At 39.8% G+C, this 23,871-nt stretch overlaps 1 protein-coding gene and 1 non-coding gene across 2 annotated transcripts in view; one reads left to right on the top strand and one right to left on the bottom strand.

Moving 5' to 3' along the window:
* LOC149015762 (sugar transport protein MST3-like) overlaps nt 1-23,871 on the bottom strand; it is a 150,294-nt gene that overhangs the window by 77,987 nt on the left and 48,436 nt on the right. The window contains exons 7-8 of the mRNA XM_089156588.1: nt 23,033-23,240; nt 22,836-22,872 (exon numbers count right to left, since the gene is read on the bottom strand). Of these exons, the coding sequence (XP_089012714.1) occupies nt 22,836-22,872; nt 23,033-23,240 (245 nt within the window). The remainder of the gene's footprint in view (nt 1-22,835; nt 22,873-23,032; nt 23,241-23,871) is intronic.
* On the top strand, nt 12,376-12,482 carry LOC149015763 (small nucleolar RNA R71). Its single transcript, XR_016173795.1, has one exon. It is a non-coding gene; the product is annotated as a small nucleolar RNA R71 (small nucleolar RNA).

Below are 23,871 nucleotides of genomic sequence, written 5' to 3'. Positions count from 1 at the left end.
TTCCTTCTAATTGTTTCAAGACTTCAAGCTTTTCATCTCCTATTCCTCAATCAAAGGTTAGTAATCTTTCTTGTGTTGTATTGATCTACTCTTACTATGTTTTATTCTTTGTGATTGAGATTTAGAAGAAGATGCTGCATCCTTGCAACCATCTCTTCTACAATCTCCTGTCATTCTTAAGGTTTTATGACCTCCATATTGATCTTTGCCATGATCCTTGTGAAGTCTTCAAGAAGCCATAATCATACTTTCGATTTGATTTCAAGGCATGTTAGATTTATTCCTTGTTTTCTTACAAAAGATTTATTGTTAACTGTTTTCCGAAGATTTTGGGAGAAGAAAAGTCAAGATAAGAGAAATGTCCTCCATCTCTTTAGAAGCCTAGTACTTTCCCAATTTCGAGGACGAAATTATTTTAAGGGGGGAAGAATGTAAAATCCAGCTTTTACCTAACCTTGACCCGACCCGGTCATTGTTGTGTTTGTAGGACCGAACGACCCGTGGTAGTGGTGTGGATTTGTGGGCGCTCAAGACCGGTAAACACTCCGTGAGAGGACATAAATTGCATTGCGGATACCCGGAAGGGGCCATTTATTGGTAGGGCTGCAAATGGCTAGACTTGGGCTCATGGGCACTCAAGACCGGTGAAATGATCCATGAGGGGACGTGAGAGCTTCCCGTTTACCATTTGTGGATGACCAATAGGGTTGATGAGTCCGATGAGTAATATCCGTAACTCTAGTGTGAAGGATACAGGAAAGGATCCTGAGAGGGGAGGAATGGACGTATCTTGAACTAACATGATATGATTAAGTAGAGGACTTGCATTAGGCTAGACTATACCTTGACATGCGCCAATACTTAGACCAAATGGTGATGTGAGAGAGTGTTGACCGAAACCCCCAACCATGGATTTGTCCGAGAGGGATGCAGGACCCAATTCCCCCGGTGATTAGTGACTAAGACTACCTAAAGAAGTATGGTACTTTGACTTAAAGCATGTCTACCCTAGATGACCCGCATACTTAGGGTTAGAATCATATATCATCATTGTCTCATATCATATTGCATCATGCTATGCTGTACATCATATGATTTGTGTTATTATGGAATAACTTTCCTTGCTGAGTTCTTTTGAACTCACTCCTTTTTGCAACATATTTTGTTAGACTTTTTTACAGGTACTACTACTATTGATTATGACGGTCAATACTTTGAGGACTAAGTTGGTGACTCATACCACTTTGGCTACGGTGACTACATCGGTGAAGGCTATCAGTTCAAGACTCATATTTGTCAGGAGTAGATCCGACCTGGCTTAGTTTCTTATGATTATGTTATTGAGGAGACATTGTATAAGTTAGAAGAAACTGTAACTTAGTTGCTTACCTTTTTATTTCCCTTCTTTGGAGATCTGGTTGTAATCTTTACCTTATTTTGATCTACCTTCGGCACACGTTTGTAGAGTATATTTCCCCTATACTCTATAGTTGTCTTTTGATTTGGTACTTGTTATTCCGCACTCTGATGTTATTTGTGATCCTTCTGTGATCATTTCTTAACTTTTATTATTAGATTACTTGAATACTATAAATTGTTCTTGCTTTTGATTATATTATTGTGATAAGTGGATATGATCATTCCTAAACTGGATCGGTTGGGCTGTGGATCACTCCCGAGTAACCCAGATAGGGTACCCCCGGGTGGATTTAGGGCGGGATGTGAAAGATCCACAATCCCGAAGATCAAGTATCAAGCAACCATGCCTCCCACTTACGCAATAACACAATCATGAACAATAATAATCAAGGTAAAAGCATATAATAAATGCAATCATGAATAAGATAAGAACAAATAATCAAAGCGCAGAATAAAGATGATACCAAATGTATAAATATAATCCAAGAGAGAGAGAGAGAACGAGTGAGCAGAAATAACTCCCTCAGTGGTAGCGGAAAAGTAATCAATCAAAGTTAAATTACAGAACCAACATCTAAGAGTATATCAATAAAAGTTAAGTTACAGATCCGAGTTCCAAATAATAACAATAAAAAGGCCTAAGCTAAGGTCTCCTCAGTCTTGTATAGGATGTCCTCGGAAGTGTACACGAAGGAAACTAATCAAAGCTTCTCCCACACCAAAGTCCTGCTAATCTTGGTACAGAGGGTAATCACCCTCGGCACCTTCACAGTAACTTTCATAATGGCCAAGACCTTCAGTGTAGTGTACAGGATCCTTGTCCGCCTCGAAGTATGAGCCATCCGCTTCTTCGGTACCTGTAGGAAAGTCTAACAAAACAATTGCACAAAAATGAATGAGTTCAAAAGAACTTAGCAAGGCAATTAATCCATAATACATAAACCATATGTTACAAGTCATAACATGATGTAAGATGATATGAAACACATGATGCAAGTATGATTCTAACTCTACATATGCTAGTCTCTACGGTAGACATGCTTTAAGTCATAGCACCATACTTCTTTAGGTAAGTCTCAATCACTCAATCATCGGTTGGTAATGGGTCCTGCATCCCTCGAGACAAATCCATGGCTAGGGTTTAAGTCACCGTTCTCTCACATCACCATTGATCTAAGTAGTGGCACATGTCAAGGTGAAGCCTAGCCAAATGCAAGTCATCTACTTAGTCGTATCATGTCAGATCCAGATACATCCATTCCTCCCATCCCGGGATCCTTTCTGGTATCCTTCACACAAGAGTCACGGATATTACTCACCGGACTCACCAACCCTATTGGTCATCCACAAATAGTAGATGGGAAGCTTTCACGTCCTCTCACGGATATAACCCATCAGTCTCGAGCGCCCGCGAGCCCAAGTCTAGCTATTTGCAACCCTACCAATAAATGGCCCCTTTCGAGTATCCGTAGTATGATTTATGTCCTCTCACGGGGTGGTTACCAATCTTGAGCACCCATCAAACCATACTACTACCACGGGTTGTTTGATCTCAATGCCCTTCCGATTCGGGTCTGATACAACAGGGATGTCCTAGCCAACATATCTAGACAAGTCCTATGTATGTCATCCAATAATTCGGGAAAGCGTCGATGGGCATCTTCGGAGAACATCCCATACTATTCCCTCCGATGTCCAAGGACAGAAATGTCAAAAGGACATTCCCCAATCCCAAATCATACTTATCCAATCACATTCTTAGTTCATCATTTCATACATACATGATACATCATCATATTGAAAGATACGTCATAACATTACATGATCAAGTGTATAAGTAAATGACAAGAATGAATGACATGATAAGCAAAGTAAATAAACATGGTGCTATTGTCATAAGGTAACTATAGTAGTCATATGATGTCTAAAAACAACTAATAAGCTAAGCCTACTAAGTTGCCAACATCAGTGTAATAATCACATAGTCTATGTCATATGGGTATAACCGTCCTTACCTTAAGACACGATGATGATAATCCAAATGCCACAAAAGAATGATCCAAATATGGTATTAAGACCCTAGACAAACATAAATGAAAGATTAGAAAAGAAATCGGGAAAATCGGAGGTCGAAGGGATCAAATCGGTGAAGTACACAATTCAGCAATTAATTGGTTGACTGATTGGTCCACTGACCTAGTCGACCAAGTGAATAGTGCCGGGGCTGAATAGTGATTTTTGGCCCAAAATTGATCTTCCGGGGCTCGGATCAATCCGAAACTTGGAGGGATTCATTGTAACAGTATAAGGACACTATTAATCAAGTAATTAACACAATCTAATGTTCTAATTAGAAACCCCCAAATTGAAACCCTATGTTCTAAATGCATTAATCATAGCATGAATTGAAATCAAGTGCAATTGCATTGGAAATGAATGAATTAGCTAGGAGAACTAATGGGAATTGGATTAGAATCATATGCTAGCAATAAACATAGACATAGCACACTATATACCTCAGTTTAGGACAAGAATGCATGAAGTTAAGAAGAGAATCAAAGGAATGCATATGCAAGGATTGAAATGAGAGCATATCATCAATGGAAATGGAATGAGATCAATGGTTAGCTAAGAGTGAACACTTGGAGTGATGGTTGCAAGGTTGCAGCTTCAACTCCAAGGTTGTAACAGCAAGAAAAGAAAAGAAAAGAGTAGAATAGAGAGTGAGAGTGATGAATCATACCTTGTAGGTGTTAATGGAGACAAGAACCAATGATTGACAATGATTGGAAGGGAATAATCTTCACCACTACCAAGGAGGTGCTTTGGGAAGCTCTCCTCATGTTCTTAGCAAGTTAGAAATGTTGAATAGGGTTAAAAACACGAGAAACACTTTAATAGAGAGAGGAATATCCAAAAAGCATCTTTTTCTCGAATTTGTACAACCTTTGGTAACCAAGCATGTACAACATGCTTGAATCAGGGAAATGAAAGGCTATACAGGTCCGAATTGAGTTGGGTTTTCTCCTACAAGTCAATAAACAAGTCTAGAGTAGAGAAATACCTTCGAAACAAGACCGGAAACGCATCAAACACTTCAACTATGTTTCCCCTCTTCTAGGTGCAGTTTCTCACTGAACACTGACAGTGTATCCAAGGGGCTTCACTGTCAATATCCATGGGCTCTGAATCATACACCAAGTCTTCCATTGCGAGGGCCCACAAGTCTCTTCTTCCACCACTCCGGGTCTTCGGACCTACACAAATCAAGGGATCCGGGTCGAAGTCAGGGTTAGGATAGGGCTGTGTTTCACACTGGCAGTTACTTTTAATTTCACAAACACTGCTGATCTGGTAACCATGGCTTTCTGAAGTGTTTCCCACAGACGGTGCCAAATGATGCGTCCAAAATCTGCTCAGCCCTTAGATCATTGATGAATGACCTGCAAAACAACGTTAGACGTGACCTGACTGTGGGGGTCGGGAGGCCACCTCCGAAGGCTAAGTCAATGAAGGAACTGATCACAAAACTCTGGCTAATTGTAGAGCTAAATTTGAATATAATAGTAAGGGAAACATTTCAGTTACCTCAGCCGTGTGCCGTGTGTAGGCTACTTGATTATATAGTTTTTACCTTGGATTTCTGATCGTTGGATTCATTCGTGCCTTTTCTTGGTGATCGTCAAATCTTGTGGTTAAACTCCTTTTACGGAGTTGTGGGTGGTTTCCTTTACTCACATGATCCTTCGTTCTGTGATTGTGGCAGTTGCCATATCTTGCACGATTGCAAACTTCTGTTAGTGATAGCAACCATTTTTAGATCGGTTATCTATCCCAATTTTCATGGGACCGTGCCTGTCTTTAGAACTTTAAGGTTCCTTCCTTGTCACGCTAGTGATTAGACCGGTTTGTTCAAACTCAACCATTGCCGGACCGGTCTTATCCGGAGTCAAGGATCAAACCAAGGATGGACCCGGTTCGGTAATAATCTTCCTGTATCATTTATAAATCACATTTATGATTTGAGTGAAATGAACCATGATGTCATTTGCATGCACGTAAGATGGACCATTGACATGGATATGTTATTTGGGGGGGGGGATATTAAGCATGGAAATGTATATGCATATGCGTATATAGTACAATGCTTTATGATTTATCTCTCACCGGACGTTTTTCTTTTCCTCTATTGTTGGAATTTATTAATATAATTAATAAATTAAATGCCCAAAGGGAAAATTTAGAAACTCACTATTAGGGCAGTTACAAAATAGGTTGTATTTTGATAACCATTGCATAAGTGAGTGTGTTTTACATTACGTAAGTTTTCCAAGAAAAGGAGGTGGCTCCCATCTTTCTCTCTCTCCAAGAAATGCAGGAAGGAGAAACCTAGTGGAGGTTTCCTTCCTTTTCCTTAGATCTTTCTTCCATCTTTTTCCACACGGCATTTGGATTGTGGAAATACTTCCATTTCCTTGTGATTGTGGAATCATCCAGATAGAGATTTGGTGGTGGAACGAGAACGTGGATCCAGATTCACATCCCCTGCGAATACTTCATAAAAGGGAAAGCGAATCTAGGTAAGGAATCTTTACCCTTGTCAATTAAATAGAATTGATATATATGGAGTATTACCACATTGGTATCACATTGGTATCAGAGCCATTGGTTCCCATGGTTCTTTGTTCCTCCCCATTGTTTAATTTCATTGTATGGATCAAATGGGAGGATTAAGGGTTTATAAAAACCCATAGAGAATCCAAGGTTTAATATGAAACCCATGGGAGAATTGATAGGGTTTTTGGAAACTCTTATGTTTTGGGTTCGGATCCGAGTGGGAGGATCCTTGTATTTTTCCCTTGTGAATTTTTGCATTAATTGTTTATCCATGGTAATTTTTTTTGTTTAATAATTATTGTTTTTCATGTGTTTTTGGATGAATTTTTGGAAAGAAAAACGTGATTTTCCGTTTTTTGAAAAAAAATTCGTTCAAGAAAAAAAAAAAAAACTGTTTTTTGGTCACTGTGGACCAGACGGATGACCGTCTGACTAGACGGTCGTCCGTCTATTGTCAGACAAGTCATAGTGACCCAGACGGAATTTCCGTCTGGGAGACGGTCATCCGTCTGGTCACAGAATGCGAGACGAACTTTCTGTCTAGGAGACGGTCATCCGTCTGGGAGACGTCATCCGTCTGGGAGGTGAATTTTTTTGATATTGGTTTGTCCAGTTCAGAATGTGTTTCTAATTTATTGGACATCAATTGCTCACAATCTATGTGATGTTTGAGCATTGAGGGCCTAATGGGGCCTAGTGGGAGCTAATGAGGCAGAAGTGTTCTGTGTGAACCACCTCATAGCATTAACATGATTGGATGTTTTATTTTATTAAAATTGTTTTAATTATGGGTCTTTCAATCATGTTTTCTTGCACATAATGAAACTAGTGTATAAGTCTATGTGGGTTTGCATGAGAATTTGATTGAATGTTTGTTAGCATCTCTTTTGGTTTAAATGCTTACCCCATAGGTTGACTATGCTAGTGTGATTTATTGTTGCTTGATTTGTGTTTTATGCTAGAATAGTTGAACTCATCCTAGTATATAATGTCTCTAGAATAAATGGATGCTACCAAAAGCATTGTTGCTGACTTCGCAAAAGGAGATAAACTGAATGAGAGGTATTATGACATTTGGCACCGAAAGGTGCAGTATCTCCTAGAAGAACAGAACATGCTGGAAACCATAAACTAGACCATTTCCCCACCTGAGGAAAGTACCACTGCACAGTATCGTAGGAACCTTGAGCTTTACAATGCTTAGAAGAGGAAGGACTGGGTAGCTAGAATTAGTATCCTAAGCTCCATGAGGGATGACCTGATGCTTCATTTTGAGAAGCATAGGACTGCAAAGTCTTTGTGGGAGGTTGTGAAGTTCCAGTACGGAGGGACTTCCACCACCAGAGGCCGCCAGCTCGGACTCACCTTTGACGGTTATAAGATGCGCCAGGATCACACCATGAGGCAGCATATAACCATCATGTCTAACATGATTAGTGAGTTGAGCACATGTGGGCGCCAGAAGACTGATGAGGAGCAAGTCTCCGCAGTCATCAGGTCATTGCCAAAGACTTGGGAGCATATGAAGATCTTCTTGACTCATGTTGATGAGGTCAAGACTTTTGATCAAGCTGCCAAGCACCTTGAGCTTGATGATGATCGGATGTTGGCTATCATGTCCCTCTCACTGAAGTACTTGCTGCTGAAGTAAGCACTAGTAAGGGTGCAGGCTTCAAGCGCAAGAAGGAGAGAGCTCAACCTCAGTGGTCTAGGCAAAGTAATAGAGGTGGGAACAAAAAACAAGAGTGGTTTATGAGACATGATTTTTAGAGTTGTATTAGAAAACAATTCTTTGGTTTTGTATCTAGGTGATACAGTTATGGTTATGGCTTCATCATAATGGTTTCATTGTATTGGATACAATTGATTATTCATTTAATTCTAGTAGTGCTTTTGTTTGCCAAAATACTGTGTGTATTGATTCTAATTTGTGGCATGCTAGACTTGGACATAATGGCTTAGATAGGATGAACGGGTTGGCAAAAGAAGGTCTCTTAGGCCAAGGTTCACTATCTGATTTGCCAACCGGTGAGTCATGTCTAGCAGGAAAAGCAACTAGAAAACCATTTAAAAAGACTTTGAGAGCCTCTCTTCCTTTAGAACTTATCCATTCAGATGTATGTGTGTCACATCCACCCAGCCGGTATCCTATCTAGCATACCCGAGATGTGATCCACAGCTCGAAGATCCAGATCGAGCGGCCATGCCTCCCACATACACAATAACATAATCATGAACAATATAATCAATGTATAAAACAAGTAATAAATAGATCAATTGAATAAGAGAAGATAGTAAATCAGAGTGCGGAAATATTAAATGTCAACTTCATATAGAGATAGTCTCAAAGAGAAGAAGTGATCAGAAGTCACTCCTCCAAAAATAGCGGAAATGTAGTAAATAAAGTTAAGTTACAATCCGTGCCGAGAACAAAACCATAATAGTTAGGGTGAAGATATCCAAATGATTACAGTTATCCAGGGAAATGGGGCCTACATATAGGTTTCTTCTATCCCAATGATTTCTTCTTCAAAAGTGTGGATAAAGTAAACCCAACGTGGCCGCTCCCTCACTAATGTGGGGCTAACCCTGGTACGCACTATAATCCTCCTCAGTATAGCAATCCTGACTCTCCGCGTAGCCATCACCCAAAGTGTAGTATGCGGGATCATAGCTTGGGTCATAGGACGTGCCATCAAGGTCTTCTGTACCTACAGTATAATCTAACAAATTGCACAAAAGGAATGAGTTCAAAAGAACTCAGCAAGGCAAGTCGTTTCATAATACACAGTTCATTCAACACAAGTCACAATATGATGCAATATGATATGAGACAATGATGAAATATGATTCTAATCTAAAAGTATGCTAGTTTATAAGGTAAACATGCTTTAAGCCATAACACCATACTTCTTTGGGTCGTCAGTCACTCCCCCTCAATCATAAGATATCTTGGGTCTGTTGTGGTACTTGGGTAAGGTCCTCATCAAGCAATGGTTGGGGATTTAGTCACCACTCTCTCACATCACCATTGGTATAAGTATTGGCGCATGTTGCGGCGAAGCCTAGCCCAATGCAAGTCATCTACTCAATCGTATCATGTCAGATCCGGATACTTTCCCTATGGCACCGACCAACTCGGTTCCGTATCCTTCACACTAGAGTCAGCGTATCCTATGGCACCGACCAACTTGGACTACGGACTCATCAACCATATTGGTCATCCACAAATGGTAAACGGGAAGCTCTCACGTCCTCTCACGGGTTGGTTACCGGTCTTGAACGCCCGTGAGCCCAGGTCTATCCATTTGCAACCCTACAAACAAATGGCCCCTTTCGGGTATCCGCAGTATGGTTCAAGTCCTCTCACGGAGTGGATACCGGTCTTGAGCGCCCTTCAACCATATTCTACCACGGGTCGTTCGGTCTCAATACCCTTCCGATTCGGGTCTGATACGATAAGGGAAAAATATCCTAACCACTTTTTTTTTTCAATCATTTTTTTTCTTCTTCTTTTGTCATATGCCATACACAAAATTGATCTCAACTTTTAGCCAAAGAAGCAAGGACCCACAAAACTCATAGATGGTCCAACGCCTTAAGTTAAGGGCCTTTTTATTTTTCTAAGGAAAGTCTCATATCAACATATATACAAGTTACCTTCCTCTCAATAGGGTTTTTATGTGTTCACGATGGGTGCCAAAATCACTCTCATTTCACACATCATAGCAATTGAAAGAGTATGTACACTAACCAAAAGTCAAAGTTAAAATAAAAAAGAAGCTATACCCCCTACACTTAAGTAATGAAATGTCCTCAATGCATGCATGAAAAGAAGAATAAGGGCAAGGCAAAAGAGGGGTATACCTTTCAGTCAAGATGTGTTTATCATGGGAAGCTTTTGTCTTATCTTTAATAGCAATGTATGATGGGGAAGGCACTCCAAATAAGAAAAACCATGAATAGAAAAGTCATCCCTAAAGACTTCAAGAAAAACATTCACAATGTTAAAGAAAATTCTCATCAAACGTTGAGGTTCTCTAGAAGGTTTTGCATCTTTCATAAGATGAATATGATGTTGTTCAATGGAAGAGCTTAGACCTTTGATATGAGTGACAAACCAACTCAATGCTTCTCTATTATCATTCAACAGTGTGATCAACTCTTCTGCTTTGTCAGAAGTTAAATCAGAGACAACAATGACAAGAAGATGATTATCTTGTCCTAGGAAAACATACTTCAAATTAAAAGGCAAATCTTTCAATTCTAGCTTGGGGGGTTCAATTATTGAGGGCTTGGGAATGGAGATGGAGATGGATAGAGGTTTAATAGGCTCCAAAGGTGTGTGAAAATTTAAGACTTCAGAAAATAAAGTTTCACTATCATCATCCAACATATCCATACATTCTTGAAATTCAGAATCAAAATCAATCTCAAAGTTGGTAATCACATCATTAGGAAAATCAAAAGATTCCTCAAACATATTGATCTCTTCTTCTATTTGTGGTTGTTTCCCTATCCTGAACATATTAAACTCTACAGTTTGATTTCCAAAAGATAACCGTAAAGGCCATTTCGACAATTTATTAATGCATTACTAGTAGCCAAAAATGGTCTTCCTAAAATTATTGGGATTTCATCATGATTGAAAAAGGTTTAGTATCTAGCACAATGAAATCAACTGGAAAAATAAATTCTCCCACTTTCAGTAAAACATCTTCAACCATCCCTTTAGGAATCTTAACTGACCTATCTGCCAACTGAAGAGTAGTTCTAGTTGCTTTCAATTCTCCCAATCATAGTTGCTTATAAACATGAACCAAGATTCACACTTGCACCAAGATCAAATAAAGCATGTTCAATGTGTGTATTGCCTATGACACAAGCTATGGTAGGGCTCCTTGGATTCTTATACTTGGCTGCTACAGGTTGAGTAGTTATGGAACTAATGCTACCTGCCAAGAACGCCTCTTTAGGAATGCTAGTGATTCTTTTATGAGTGCATAAATTTTTCAACACTTTTGCATAGGCGGGGATCTGGGATATGGCATCCAAAAGAGGGATATTCACTTCTATCTTTTTGAAGACATCAAAAATTTTCTCCATAGTTGCAGTCTTCTTCTTATTAACTAGATGACTAGGATAAGGAGCCTTAGGAACATAAGGACTCTCATTTGAAATTTGCTCTTTTCTCATAGTTTCTGATAGTGGTTCACCGAACTTAGGTACTGCTAAAGCAACTGGCTCATCCTCAACTTCTATGGGTTCCTCAGACAAACTTTTATTAGGAGATACTTGAACATTCTCCTCATCACAGTGGTCACTAATCTTGCTCTTTTCATTAATATGTGACTCACCTGTTAAATATCATTTCCCACTTCTCAATGCAGACACAAAATTAATTGAAGATAAAGAAGAATGGGAGGATTCAACTTGGTTGACTTGATTTGGTGGTCTTTTTTTATCTGAATCCTAGGATTTAACTCAAGTTGGCTAGGCATTTTACCTTTTTTTCGCTCAGACAAAGCACTTGCAAGAGTGGAAATTTGTTTTTCCATATTATGCATAGAAGTCATGCAGGTGCTGGAAAGTACTTCCATAGTCTTCTCTAAGGAAGAGAGACGAGAAAACTATGGATTGTTACCTCTGTTGAAACCAGGTGATGATTGATTTTATGCAATGTGAGGTATATGAGGCACAATAGGTGGATTGACAGGCCTAGCTAAATTGGCATTCTGGAAATTTGGGGCTTGAGGGAACTGGACATTTGGATTATGAGAAAATTGGGCACTTTGTTTTTGAGGGGCACCAAAGTGATTTTGTGTGGAATAATTGCATAATCCATTTTGGTTTTGCCCTTGAGACCATGAAAAGTTAGGATGATTATTCCACCCAGGATTGTACGTGTTATTGTACGGGTTTGGAAACATCGCACTGACATTTTCATGTTGGCCTCGAGCATTGCTAGGGCATTCCTCAATTACATGTGTAGGAGGCTGACACCATGCACACATAGCAATAGATTTTTCAATAAAATGTGCTTGACTTTGTGGTGGTGGTGGTGCAGCTTTAACTACCAAAGTCTCTAACTTTTTCAAAAGATTATCTATTTGTGCTTCCTTATGAACTTGACTATCAACAAAATATCCCCTACTAGTCCTTTCAGATTCTTGGGTTGACTCCCATTCTCTAGTTCTATCTGCTAGGTCTAAAAGAAATTCCCAAGCTTCGGAATCATTAGTGAATGATGTAAATCCTGTGGGGCACATAGATTCCAAAAGTTGCTTTGTTTGGTAATCGATACCCTCATAAATTATTTGGCATAAATGCCATAATTCTATACCATGGTGAGGGCATTCCTGGAGAAGGCTTTGGAATCTCTCCATTACCTTAGCAAAGGACTCATTGGGTTTTTGACGAAATTGAAAAATATCATTTCTTATTTTATTCGTCTTGGGAAAAGGAAAGAATTTCTTCAAGAATAGGACAGTGAATTGTTCCCATGTGATAATGCTATCCCTAGGTAAGCTATAAAGCCACTTTTTAGCTTGATCCTTTAATGCAAATGTAATGAACCATAGTCTTACGGCATCATCAGTGAGTTGTTGTACCTTCATAAGGACCCAAACCTCCTCAAACTCCCTAAAAAACAAATATGCATCTTGATCAGGTAACCCATGAAATTGGGGTAACATAGACAGATAATGGGATTTAAGTTCAAAATTATTACCCCTCACTTCAGGTAAAAGTATGCAGGAGGGTTGTGCAGATTGAGTTGGATAAAATCTATCTCTAAGACTCTTATGTGGAGGTAGTGGAGGTAGACCTTCCATGGTCAAGTTAGACATTCGGACAATTCTATTTGTAGAATCATGAGTCCAGACACACATGCACTAACCACTTAATGCAATTAATGGCTCTTATGAAAGAATGAGATTTTTTTTTAAAAATAAATTAAGTAACTAAAAAATAAAAGAAAAGAAAATAACAAAAACGAAGGGAAAGTAGTGAATTTCCCACCACAAAGATTGAAACAATGATTCAAAAGTTGTAAGGTTGCCGTATAGCTGAGCACTGTATAGGTTTGATAGTAAGGGAATCCATATAGTCTTCGGAGCCACCTACAATCGAATCCTGGGGATTCTGCAGTAGAGTGGGAACTACTATACGTTTTTGTTTCTACTCAAGTTAAGAGTAATATCTTTGAATTTTTTTTTTAAACACTTCGATTTACCTAAGAATAAGAAAAATAATGTGGACTAATACCTCCCGCAACAACGGCGCCAAAAACTTGTTTGTGAAATTTAAAAGTAACCGCAAGCGCACGTATCGTGTAGCTAACGGGTCGATGTCAATGAGATATGCCACTTATAATTCAACTTCTTAATAGTAATGCGAGAGTGGAATGATTCAATTTTTGTTAACTAATTAACTAAACTAAACGATCCTAATCTATACGTCTAATGCAATCGAATTGAAACGAAAAATAAATTAAACACAATCAATGCATAAATAAAAGACAAGAAAAAAAATGCGAACAATAAAAGTAAAAAGGAAAAGGGAAGTGATCCGAGTGTCAGCTTCGGATCGAGGGAAGGGGAGTATAATAATAATGACTTTGACCGTGGACCCTTTTCCGTAGCTTACAGTCCACCGATCAGGGGAATGAATATTAAAGAAAAAAAACAGTGTAGAAAGTAAATAATAGAAAGTAAATAACAAAGCAATAAAAGGAAAATGAAGCCTTAACCAAAGAGAGGCACGACTGTAGGCATCTCTAATCAAGGATCCAGGGGAAGGGAGAACAATAAATAAATGTTGAAAGTAAATTACAGAAAGTAAATTGTAGAAAGTAAAATGGAAACCTTAACCAAAGAGAGGCACGACTGTAGGCATCTCTAATCAAGGATCCAGTGGAAGGGAGAACAATAAATAAATGTTGAAAGTGTTGCGTCTAGAACTTCTTCGGGGGCCGGATACTGAGATGATCACCTTAAGAGCTCCTTAGCCAAGTTTGAATAACTGAGATGCCTACACCTACATAGAAAACAAGAACGGTCCGGCCAAGTTTTGGCCGGGGAACCACCTCCGACGCCCAAATCAGCCAAGGCAACAATAAGGGTTCTTGAGAGAGTTCTCAAGAACGTAATGCATAAATGATCAGATGAGTTCTCATTGTCCCTTTCTCCATGTAGGAGGTGGGTTTATATAGAAGTTACCTGGAGGCGGCGCTTTCCTTGAGTTTCGGATCAACAATTGAAGAGTGAGTGGAATATCTTCGGAATAACGGCTCCTTTTTAGGATCAAATAGAGCCGTTATCTGATGACTCCTCTACCCAATTCTCGGAATGGCCTTACTGAGTAGTTATCTGTAACCAACTCTCTTGACTTGGCCGTCTTCAACGTCTCTCTTGGATTTAGTCCAAGTGGGATTCTTGGGCTTATTCCGAACATGTTCCTCGAAGGAGTGAATGTGCCTCCTCCCGAGGGGGTCAATAAACCTTCTCCCAAGGGGGTTTTCTGTGCCCTTCAAGGGAGAACACTATTCCTCCCAAGCATGCAGAAGATACATGTCCCGAAGGGGTATATGTTTTCTCCAGAAGTGGATTCTTAGAATTCCTCTCAAGATGACTTTTCTACCCCGAGTGGGGGTGTGCATTCGTCTCGAGGGGGGTCCTTGGGATATACGTTCTCCACAACAGAAAGTAAATCCTAAATTAAGAATATGGAGGGGTAGATAGAAGCGGGAATGGAGGGAGGAGAAAAGATTAATAAAGAAGGTTACTTACTTGCAAATTGAATAAACGATTCGAATCTCAACCAACCCTAACAACCAGATCTAGATCTAGAATGATCTAAATCTGCAATTGCTAGACCCAAAGAAAAACGAATCTAAAAACTTGAAACTTGAAACTTGAACTTGAATTGCATTACATAAAAAAATTAAACCTAAACATTCAATCTAGATATTTAAATCTCACAAATGCAAGCAAAGAAAACTAGAGAAAGCCTAAATAAACTGAAGAGAGAAGAAAGAATGCTTCTACTAAGCTCTAGAACACCTTTCCTTTTGATGGAGTATGCTCTCCTTTTATAGAGTTTACATGAGATATGAGGCACGGCTGAATTTGAATAAAACTGAGGGTTCATATCTGACTCAGCCAATTAGGGTTTTGACGTACTAATCGTGCCAACTTAGAGAGATCAGATGCATAATTCTACCATTGGATTTGAGGTTTAAGTAGTCTTGAAGCTCTCCTCCAAAAATCAGCACGACCGTACATCGTATGACCATTCGATGAAGGGCTTGATCAAAACTGGACAGAGACATTCAAAAAATGGGATTTTTGCTTCATCATTATCTGAATATAATTATTTTTCCTCTTTTTCTTTCTTTAATCAAATTCCAAATAGAAAATAAGATATTTAAGTATGCAAGGACTCTCTTCTCCATGTGGACTCTCTCAATAATATCTCTGTAGATTTGATTGATAATTTATAATCTCAGCCGTAGATCAAATTTGCCTTCTTTATCTCTTCAATATTTCGGAGTTGGCCCATAATCACACATCTCTATCCGATCATGCTCCAGATCAGGCCCATTTTCGCATTTGAGAATTTGAATGGACTTCTTGACGTGTAAAATTGCATGATTCAAGCCCAAAACTCCAAATATTTGCTTAAATCTTGAAAAGTCCTAAAATCTGCAAAAACAACATAAAACCCAAGGTAACTCCACTCTAAGTGTATAAAATGCATGCTTTATGCCCTAAGATTTCACACATAAATGTGCTCATCATTGATCCATATAGATCTCTTCCTCAGTTCTCCATTGAGAAAAGTAGCTTTTACATCCATTTGATAAAGCTCCAAGTCCAACTGAGCAACAATAGCTAGTATGAGGCGGATGGAGGCAAACCTAACCACAAGGGAAAAAGTTTCCTCATAATCAACGCCCTCTTGATGGGTTTAGTCCTTAGCCACTAAACGAGCCTTGAATCTCTCAATAGATCCATCCGCCTTTCTCTTGATTTTGAGAACCCACTTATTCCTAATTGCCTTTCGGCTCTACGGTATGTCAACCAAGTCCTAGATATGATTAACTTTCATCGACTCCAACTCTTCCTCTATCGCTTTCAACCATTCCTTTGAGCTTGTCCCTGCAAGAGTTTTCTGCACGCTATTCAGTTCATGCTCATCAACTGGAGCCATCTCATAGTCTATCTCTTCAGGAGTTACCATGTAGGCTTCATCCTTTATGTCAAATAGTCGACGAGGAACTACCCCGTGCCCACTACAACGCACATGCATGTCAAATTGCTCAACCTCTAAGGGAGCTATCACATCTACACTCCCACCCCACTAGGATCTTTTGGATGAACCCCAGGTTCATTATGCAGAGTCTGAATCCCTGGAGTGACAAGATCACTATCTTGTATCTCAAAGAATTCCGATGATTCTTTGTTAACTCCTGAAGGAGATGGAAAATCATTCTCCAACAATGTTGCATCCCTAGATTCAAGTTCTGTTCTCCTCTCACTCTCATCTAGACCAATGAAGACATGTCCTTTCTAGAGTTCAGAATATCTTACAAAGATACAGTTTCTTCCTCTGTGTCCAAGCTTCCCATATTGGTGAGATGTAGAGTGAATATATGCTACACATCCCCATGCGCACAAGTAACTCAAGCTTGCTTTCGATCCACAACTCATATGGTGTGGAAGGCCGATTTGGTTGGAACTCGATTGAGGATATAGGCCACAGTCAGCAAAGCATCTCCCCAATAAGAGATGGGTAGGTCTTCCTGCGCCATCATGGATCTCACCATGTCTAGCAAGGTTCTATTCCTCCTCTTAGCAACCCCATTTTTTTGTGGAGTCCTTGAATAGTAAGTTGCCTAGATATCCCCTTTTCATCACACTACCCTTTGAACATATCGGGGAGATACTTTCTACCTCTATCTGTTCTAAGAGTTATAATCCTCTTATCTAACTGATTCTCAACTAAGCTCATGAATTTCTTAAAACATTCTAGAGCTTATAACTAATGAGAAATTAGATAAATATGACCATATTGTGTATAATCATCTATGAATGTGATGGAATAAGTCTGTCGTTTCCTAGTATGCACATTCATGGGTCCACACACATCTAAATGGATAAGTTCTAGAGGAAGAGAGGCTCTCAAAGCCTTTCTGAATAATTTTCTAGTTGCTTTTCCTGCTAGACATGACTCACAGGTTGGCAAATCAGATAGTGAACCTTGGCCTAAGAGACCTTCTCTTGCCAAGCTGTTCATCCTATCTATGCCAATATGTCCTAGTTTAGCATGCCACATATTAGAATCAATACACATAGTATTTTGGCAAACTAAAGCATTACTAGAATTAGATAAATCATCAATTGTATCCAATACAATAAAACCATTATGAAGAAAACCATAACCATAAACTGTATCACCTAGATACGAAACCAAAGAATTGTTTTTCAAATACAATTCTAAAACCATGTCTCATAAACCACTCTTATTTCTGTTCCCACCTTTGTACTTTGCGTAGACCGCTGAGGTTGAGCTTTCTCCTTCTTGCGCTTGAAAGCCTACACTCTTCCTAGTGCTAGCTTCAGTAGCAAGTACTTCAGTTTGAGTGGCATCGGCCAACATCTGATCCACCTCCAACTCAAGGTGCTTGGGAGATTGATCAAAAGTCTTGACATCATCAACATGAGTCAAGAAGATCTTCATATGCTCCCAAGTCTTCGGTAGTGACCTGATGACTACGGAGACTTGCTCCTCATCATTCTTTTGGCGCCCACATGTGCTCAACTCACTAATCATGTTGGACATGATGGTTATATGCTTCCTCATGGTGTGACCTTGGTGCATTTTATAATTGTCAAAAGTGAGTCCGAGCTGGTGGCCTCTTGTGGTGGAAGTCTCGCCATACTAGAACTTCACTACCTCCCAAAAAGACTTTGCAATCCTATGCTTCTCAAACCAAAGCATCAGGTCGTCCCTCATGGAGCTTAGGATAGTAATCCTAGCTACCCGGTCTTTCCTCTTCCAGGCATTGTATAACTCAAGGTCCCTGAGATGCTGTGCAGTGGTACGTTCCTCAGGTGGGAACATGGTCTGCTTTATAGTTTCCAGCATATCCTGCTCTCCTAGGAGATACTGCACCTTTCAGTGCCAGAGGTCATAATTCCTCTCGTTCAATTTATCTCCTTTAGTGAGGTCAGCAACTATGCTCTTTGTAGCAGCCATTATATTAGAGACAAAATATACAAGGATGAGTTCAACTATTCTAGCATAAAACACAACACATGCAATAGAAAATCACACTAGCATAGTCAACCTATGGGATAAGCATTTAAACCAAAATAGATGTTTACAAACATTCAATCAAATTCTCATGCAAACCCACATAGATTTATACACTAGTTTCATTCTGTGCAAGAAACACGATTAATAGACCCATAATTAAAACAGTTTGAATAAAATAAAACTTTCAATCATGTTAATGCTATAAGGTGGTTCACACAGAACACTTCTACCTCACTAGCTCCCACTCGGCCCCATTAGGCCCTCAACACATCACACAGATTGTTGGGCCATTGGTGTCTAGTAAGTTAGAAACACATTCTGAACTGGACAAACCAACATCCAAAAAATCCATCTCCTAGACGGACTACCGTTTGGCTAGACAGATGACCATCTCCCAAGACGGAAATTCCGTCGGGTCACTGTGATCAGACAGACCAATAGACGGATGTCCGTCTGGTCCACAGTGACCAAAATGGCGTCATTTTTCATTTTCCCCTTGAATGAAATTTTTCAAAAAACGGAAAATCACATTTTTTTTCTCCCAAAAATTCTTCCAAAAACACATGAAAAAAACCCAATAATAAACATTGAACAAGAACATTCATCATGGATTATCAATGCATGTAATTTTTATAGAAGGGAAATCAAAAATCCTCCACTCGAATCCGAACCCAAAAAATAAGGGTTTCTTAAAACCCTATCAATTCTCCCATGGGTTTGCTATCAAACCTTGGATCCTCCCATTGGGTCCATTCAAGAAAACACAAACAATAGGGAGGAACTAAGAACAAGTGGGAACCATGGCTCGATGCCAGTGTTGGTAATATTCCATATAATTTTCAATTCTATAATTGAAGGGGAAAAATCCTTACTTGGATTCTCTTTCCTAAATATAGAATATCTACAATGGAAGTTATCTGGATTCCATGTTCTTGTTCCTCCACCAAAGCTCCACCGGTGTGATTTCAGAATCACTAGGAAAGGGAATAAATTCCACAACCCAAATGCCGTGGAAGGATGGTAAGGAGATCTAAAGCAAGGAACTCCTTTCCTGCATTTCTTGGAGAGAGGGAGAGAGAGATATGGGAGCCGCCTTTCTCTGGAAAAAATCTCATGCACGAATAATCTTGTATCTCTTCAGTGATGCGGTGGTTACAAATATATAACCCTATATTTTGTAACTGCCCGTGAGTTTCCAATATTGCCCTTGGGCATATAATTAAATTAATAATTATAAAATCCCAACACAATCAAAACAATTAGAAGAAATAATAGAGAGAATAGATCTAGAGAGAAACAGATCGATTACTAACCTTGTAGAAGAAGATTCGACGAAGAAACTCTAATGGATGCTTGGGGATCTTCCTTGGCTTCAAAGAGGAGGTTCCAAGGTCATTCCCACATTCTCTAGAGGCTTAGGAACATAATGGGGCTGAAATCCATGAAGTTCTATTATATAGAGCCTCAAAAACCCTAAAAAAAATAGAGTTTTACACCACTACCCTTGCCACTGGGCAGCTTGGCTGGGTAGCTTGGCCCAATCGACCCAAGCTGACAGCAAGCCCAAACTCAGGATTTCAAGCTCCAAACCTCAAAATTTTCAATGGGGCTTCTCCCAACTCAATAAGCAACTTACCTAGCATTGAGGGACCTTCGAAAACATGTCCAACTAGGCCTCAAGTCCATCAACCAAGCTCTTCAACATCAAGATGCAATTCATCTCCAAATTAGATAAGGTTCCAAATAGGGGACTCCATCAACAATCTCCATGGGTTTTGGATCAAACACCATATCTTCATTGAGATGGCCCACAATGCTTCTTCCTTCACTTCGAGTCTTCGGATCAACACTAAGGGAGAGGTCTGACCTGACTTCCTAGGACCTTCCAAAGATACCAACACTGTACTCAAGGTCCAACTTTTAGGTCAAACATCAAACAAGCTCTTCTTCATCCAAAACAAATAGGGTGTCCAGGTTAGGGTTAGGTGGGATTTCACAGTGAGAGTTCCCAATCGACTCTCCTACGCCCGATCATGTTCACGTTTGTTTCTTCTAGGTAAATTCCCAAACTCTTCTAGTTCCTGATAGTCCTTCCCAATCCCAGGGATCCCGACCGAAATTCTGGCCCTCGGTTTGATACCTATGTGTTTGGGGAGAGCGTCCTCAAACTGGGGTAAGTTGTAACCCTGTTCTTTGCATTTGACCCTCGGCCTCCTCTCGAACGTTGCTTTTGACCCCAATCATCATTGTTCGGCTTTGATCTTTGCCCATTTTCAGGTATCTTTTGATCTTAATAAATTCTTGATCGTAGTAAATTCCCGATCCACTCGATCATCGTAAATTCTCGATCGTAGTCACGTTCATGTTCTCGGTCATAATAACATTCTCGTTCAACATGATCATGCAACCCATGATCTTAGTCCATTTTCCACTCTCGAGGACGATCATGATCACGATTTCACGAACATCGCAATCTCTCTTGTATTCTTTTTCCTCGTTCCTTAACCTTTTAAGTTGTACCGATTCACCACAGGGGATGCATCACCACCTGATACAGGAAGATCATTCCCAACTAGGTCTGAATGCGACCATGGGCAACTGGGTTTGGACCCGACCATAGGCAATTGAGTTTGGACCCAAACGCCAGCATTGCAGAATATCTTTTGAACCTTTGTGGCCTCTTAACCTTGCTTGTTGCTAGTTTGTTCATGTTTGAACTTTTGAACTTGGATTTGATTGCTAACTTCTCTTGTTCTCCTTGTTCTCCTCTTATGGTTGAGAGAACATGATATAAATGGGCTCATCAAAGGCCATTAGATTCACTTCTGGAAAATTGGTTGCAGAAATATTGAAAGCATTGTAACTAAGAACACCCACAACTCAGATTATAAAAATCTAGGTGTATACTTTGTGCAGATAACTTTACTGTAATATGCTTTGGACAAAAGACAAAACTAAAGAATAGTGATCATGGATCTCAATCAGTAACAATAGTTAATTCATTGTAAACATGCCATTTGTTCTCCTTATGTAATTGCACATAAGCAATTGACAATGTGATAATGACATTTGATCATGCATTGAAAGATAATTTAAAAAATGAAGGCACGCTTTGTAGTCGGTAATGTAACTTTACAAAAAACTAATGCAGTTACCAAATCTAGTGGTCTGTTCTCAGTTTTGAGCAAGTTGCCACAAAATTTCAATCAATTGGTTTTGGAGGCTCCATTCAAGAGCAACGTAACACTTATGGTTGGCAATTATTCAAACTCAATGAAAAGCAAAATTAAAGAGAAAGGGGAGTGTATGATGTACCTTTTGGTTGGATTACTAACAAAAGAAATTTGAAAGCAATACTACCTATCAAGGGAATTGCCAATCACCTTATGTTCAATCATTATTCAGAGTGTTTGATTTAGCATTCCTGATCTAATTTGCACGATGGCTTTCTTAAGCGTTTCCCACAGACGGCACCAAATGATGTGTCCAAAATGTACTCAGCGTTGAGATCCTTGGGGAATGACCTGCAAAACAGTGTTAGACATAGCTCGACCCTAGGGTCGGGAGGCCACCTCCGAAGGCTAAGTTAGTAATGGAACTGATCATGGAGCTCTGGTGAGTTGCAGAGCATAAATTGAATACGAGAGAGTAAGGGAAATGATTCAGATACCTCTGTTGTGCGTAGAGCACTGATTTATATAGGTTTTACCTCTTGTTCTTGATCGTTGGATTCATTCATGATCTTCATTGGTGTTCATCCGATTGTGAGGGTTTTACCCTTTTTCTCAAGCATGGAAGGCAGTTTCCTTATAGGTCTCGAACTCTCCCCCACCTCAGTGATAGTTTCCATGTGTGACACGATTGTTCACTCCTCGTGGCAATATAACTCAATCATGTATCCCGAATTCCTCGAGGTCATGCTTATCCTTGGAACCTTCTGGATTCCTTCTTGCGTAATGACAATTCAACCAAATGTCTGAACCCGATCTTGGTTGAGCCATATTCGACTGGAGTCGAAGATTGAACCGAAGGTAGACCCGGTTTGGTAGCAATTTTCCTGACCATGGTTCCAATCAGGTTTGGTAATATTTTCTCCACATCAGCTGGTTAGATGGAGAGGGCGAGAGATCATCACCAGGGTATCCGTTTCATCTTTCTCTCTCTCTAACACACACACACACACACACACTTGAAACTTAAGAGACAATAGTATTCAAGGCTAGAAACTTGAGAGATAGTTATTTCATTTTTATGGTGGTGGTTTTGTTTCTGGGTCAACCAAATTATGGAAGAAAGGGAAGACTCTAAATCTAGCAAGACTTGCACTTCTGAGCAGCCATGGAGTTGCAAAGGGAGGAACCAGTCTCACCAGCATTGGAATCAACTTCCCCTACTTCCTCATTCCTTTCACAATGTATTGGGGTATCATGACCCTTACCAGAACTCTCCAGCCCTTTTTCCTTTACCTCCTCTCATACCTTTGCAACTACCAAGAGTTTCACCACCAACTCAAACCTATATGCCAAGAAATGCTCAGATTAAAAACCCATATGCCAAGAAATGCATAGAAGTAGAAACAACCCATCCACACCAGCTTCTCTGATACCCAGGATTCCGCTTCTACTGTTTCGCTAGGTAAATATCCATCTTCTATTTTACCCTTCTTCTTTACTACCTCTTGTTGTTCAAACAGCCTTTGATGCCAGGAAGAACATCTATAGCCCTGTGGAACTCCAAAACGACAACCTTGAATTCTACATTAGCCTCCCAATACCAATGGCGCAATCGCGTGAAAGTAGTGATATTACACAAAAACACCATGAAAAGCTTTTCTGAGAACACATCAGGCAGTATCTTACTAGAAAATCTCTCGCTCTCTACATCTAACCAACATTATTTTCATTAGAGGGTTGGTTGGAACAAGTGAAGGTCTGCAGGCGGTGGTGGTGGTGGAACAAGAAAGAGGTGGAGGGGAGGAGCACAGATTTGGAAATTTAGGGATCGGGTGGAGTCAAGGACTGAATTTTGTAAATTTGAAAAATCCTGACCATTGGCATTAGCAGGCAGCTGCTGCCACAAATAAAAACCCATAAAGCCATAGCCACTGAATCAGTCTCCACCCAAATTGTGAAACCCAGCCCTAACCTTGACTCGAAAACCCTATTGTTTGTAGGTCCAAACACCCGAAGTAAAGGAAGAAGCCAACTATGGGCCATCTCAGTGGAAGACATGGTGTTTGACCTAGAACCCATGGAAGTTGATGATGGTGTTCCATACCTGGAAGCTTTGATAGAATTGGAAATGAAACTGCACCTTGATGAAGATGAGACTAGTTGATGGACTTAAAGTGTAGTTGGACATGATTTGAAGGCATTCCTCTATACTAGGTAAGGCATATGTTGTGTTGGGAGAAGCTCATTGGATTTGGACTTGATTTGGACCTTCATTTCCCTGTTTTGGCCTTGCTGTCTTGCTTGGTGGACTGGGTTGATTGGGCCAATAGACCAACAGGGA

The sequence above is a fragment of the Hakea prostrata genome, chromosome 5 (assembly GCF_041222555.1).
Source record: "Hakea prostrata isolate BN-2017 chromosome 5, UWA_Hpros_2, whole genome shotgun sequence".
NCBI classification, from domain to species: Eukaryota; Viridiplantae; Streptophyta; class Magnoliopsida; order Proteales; family Proteaceae; genus Hakea; species Hakea prostrata.
Note: the sequence above shows the minus strand (reverse complement) of the source record. Positions and strands in the feature narration are given on the sequence as shown.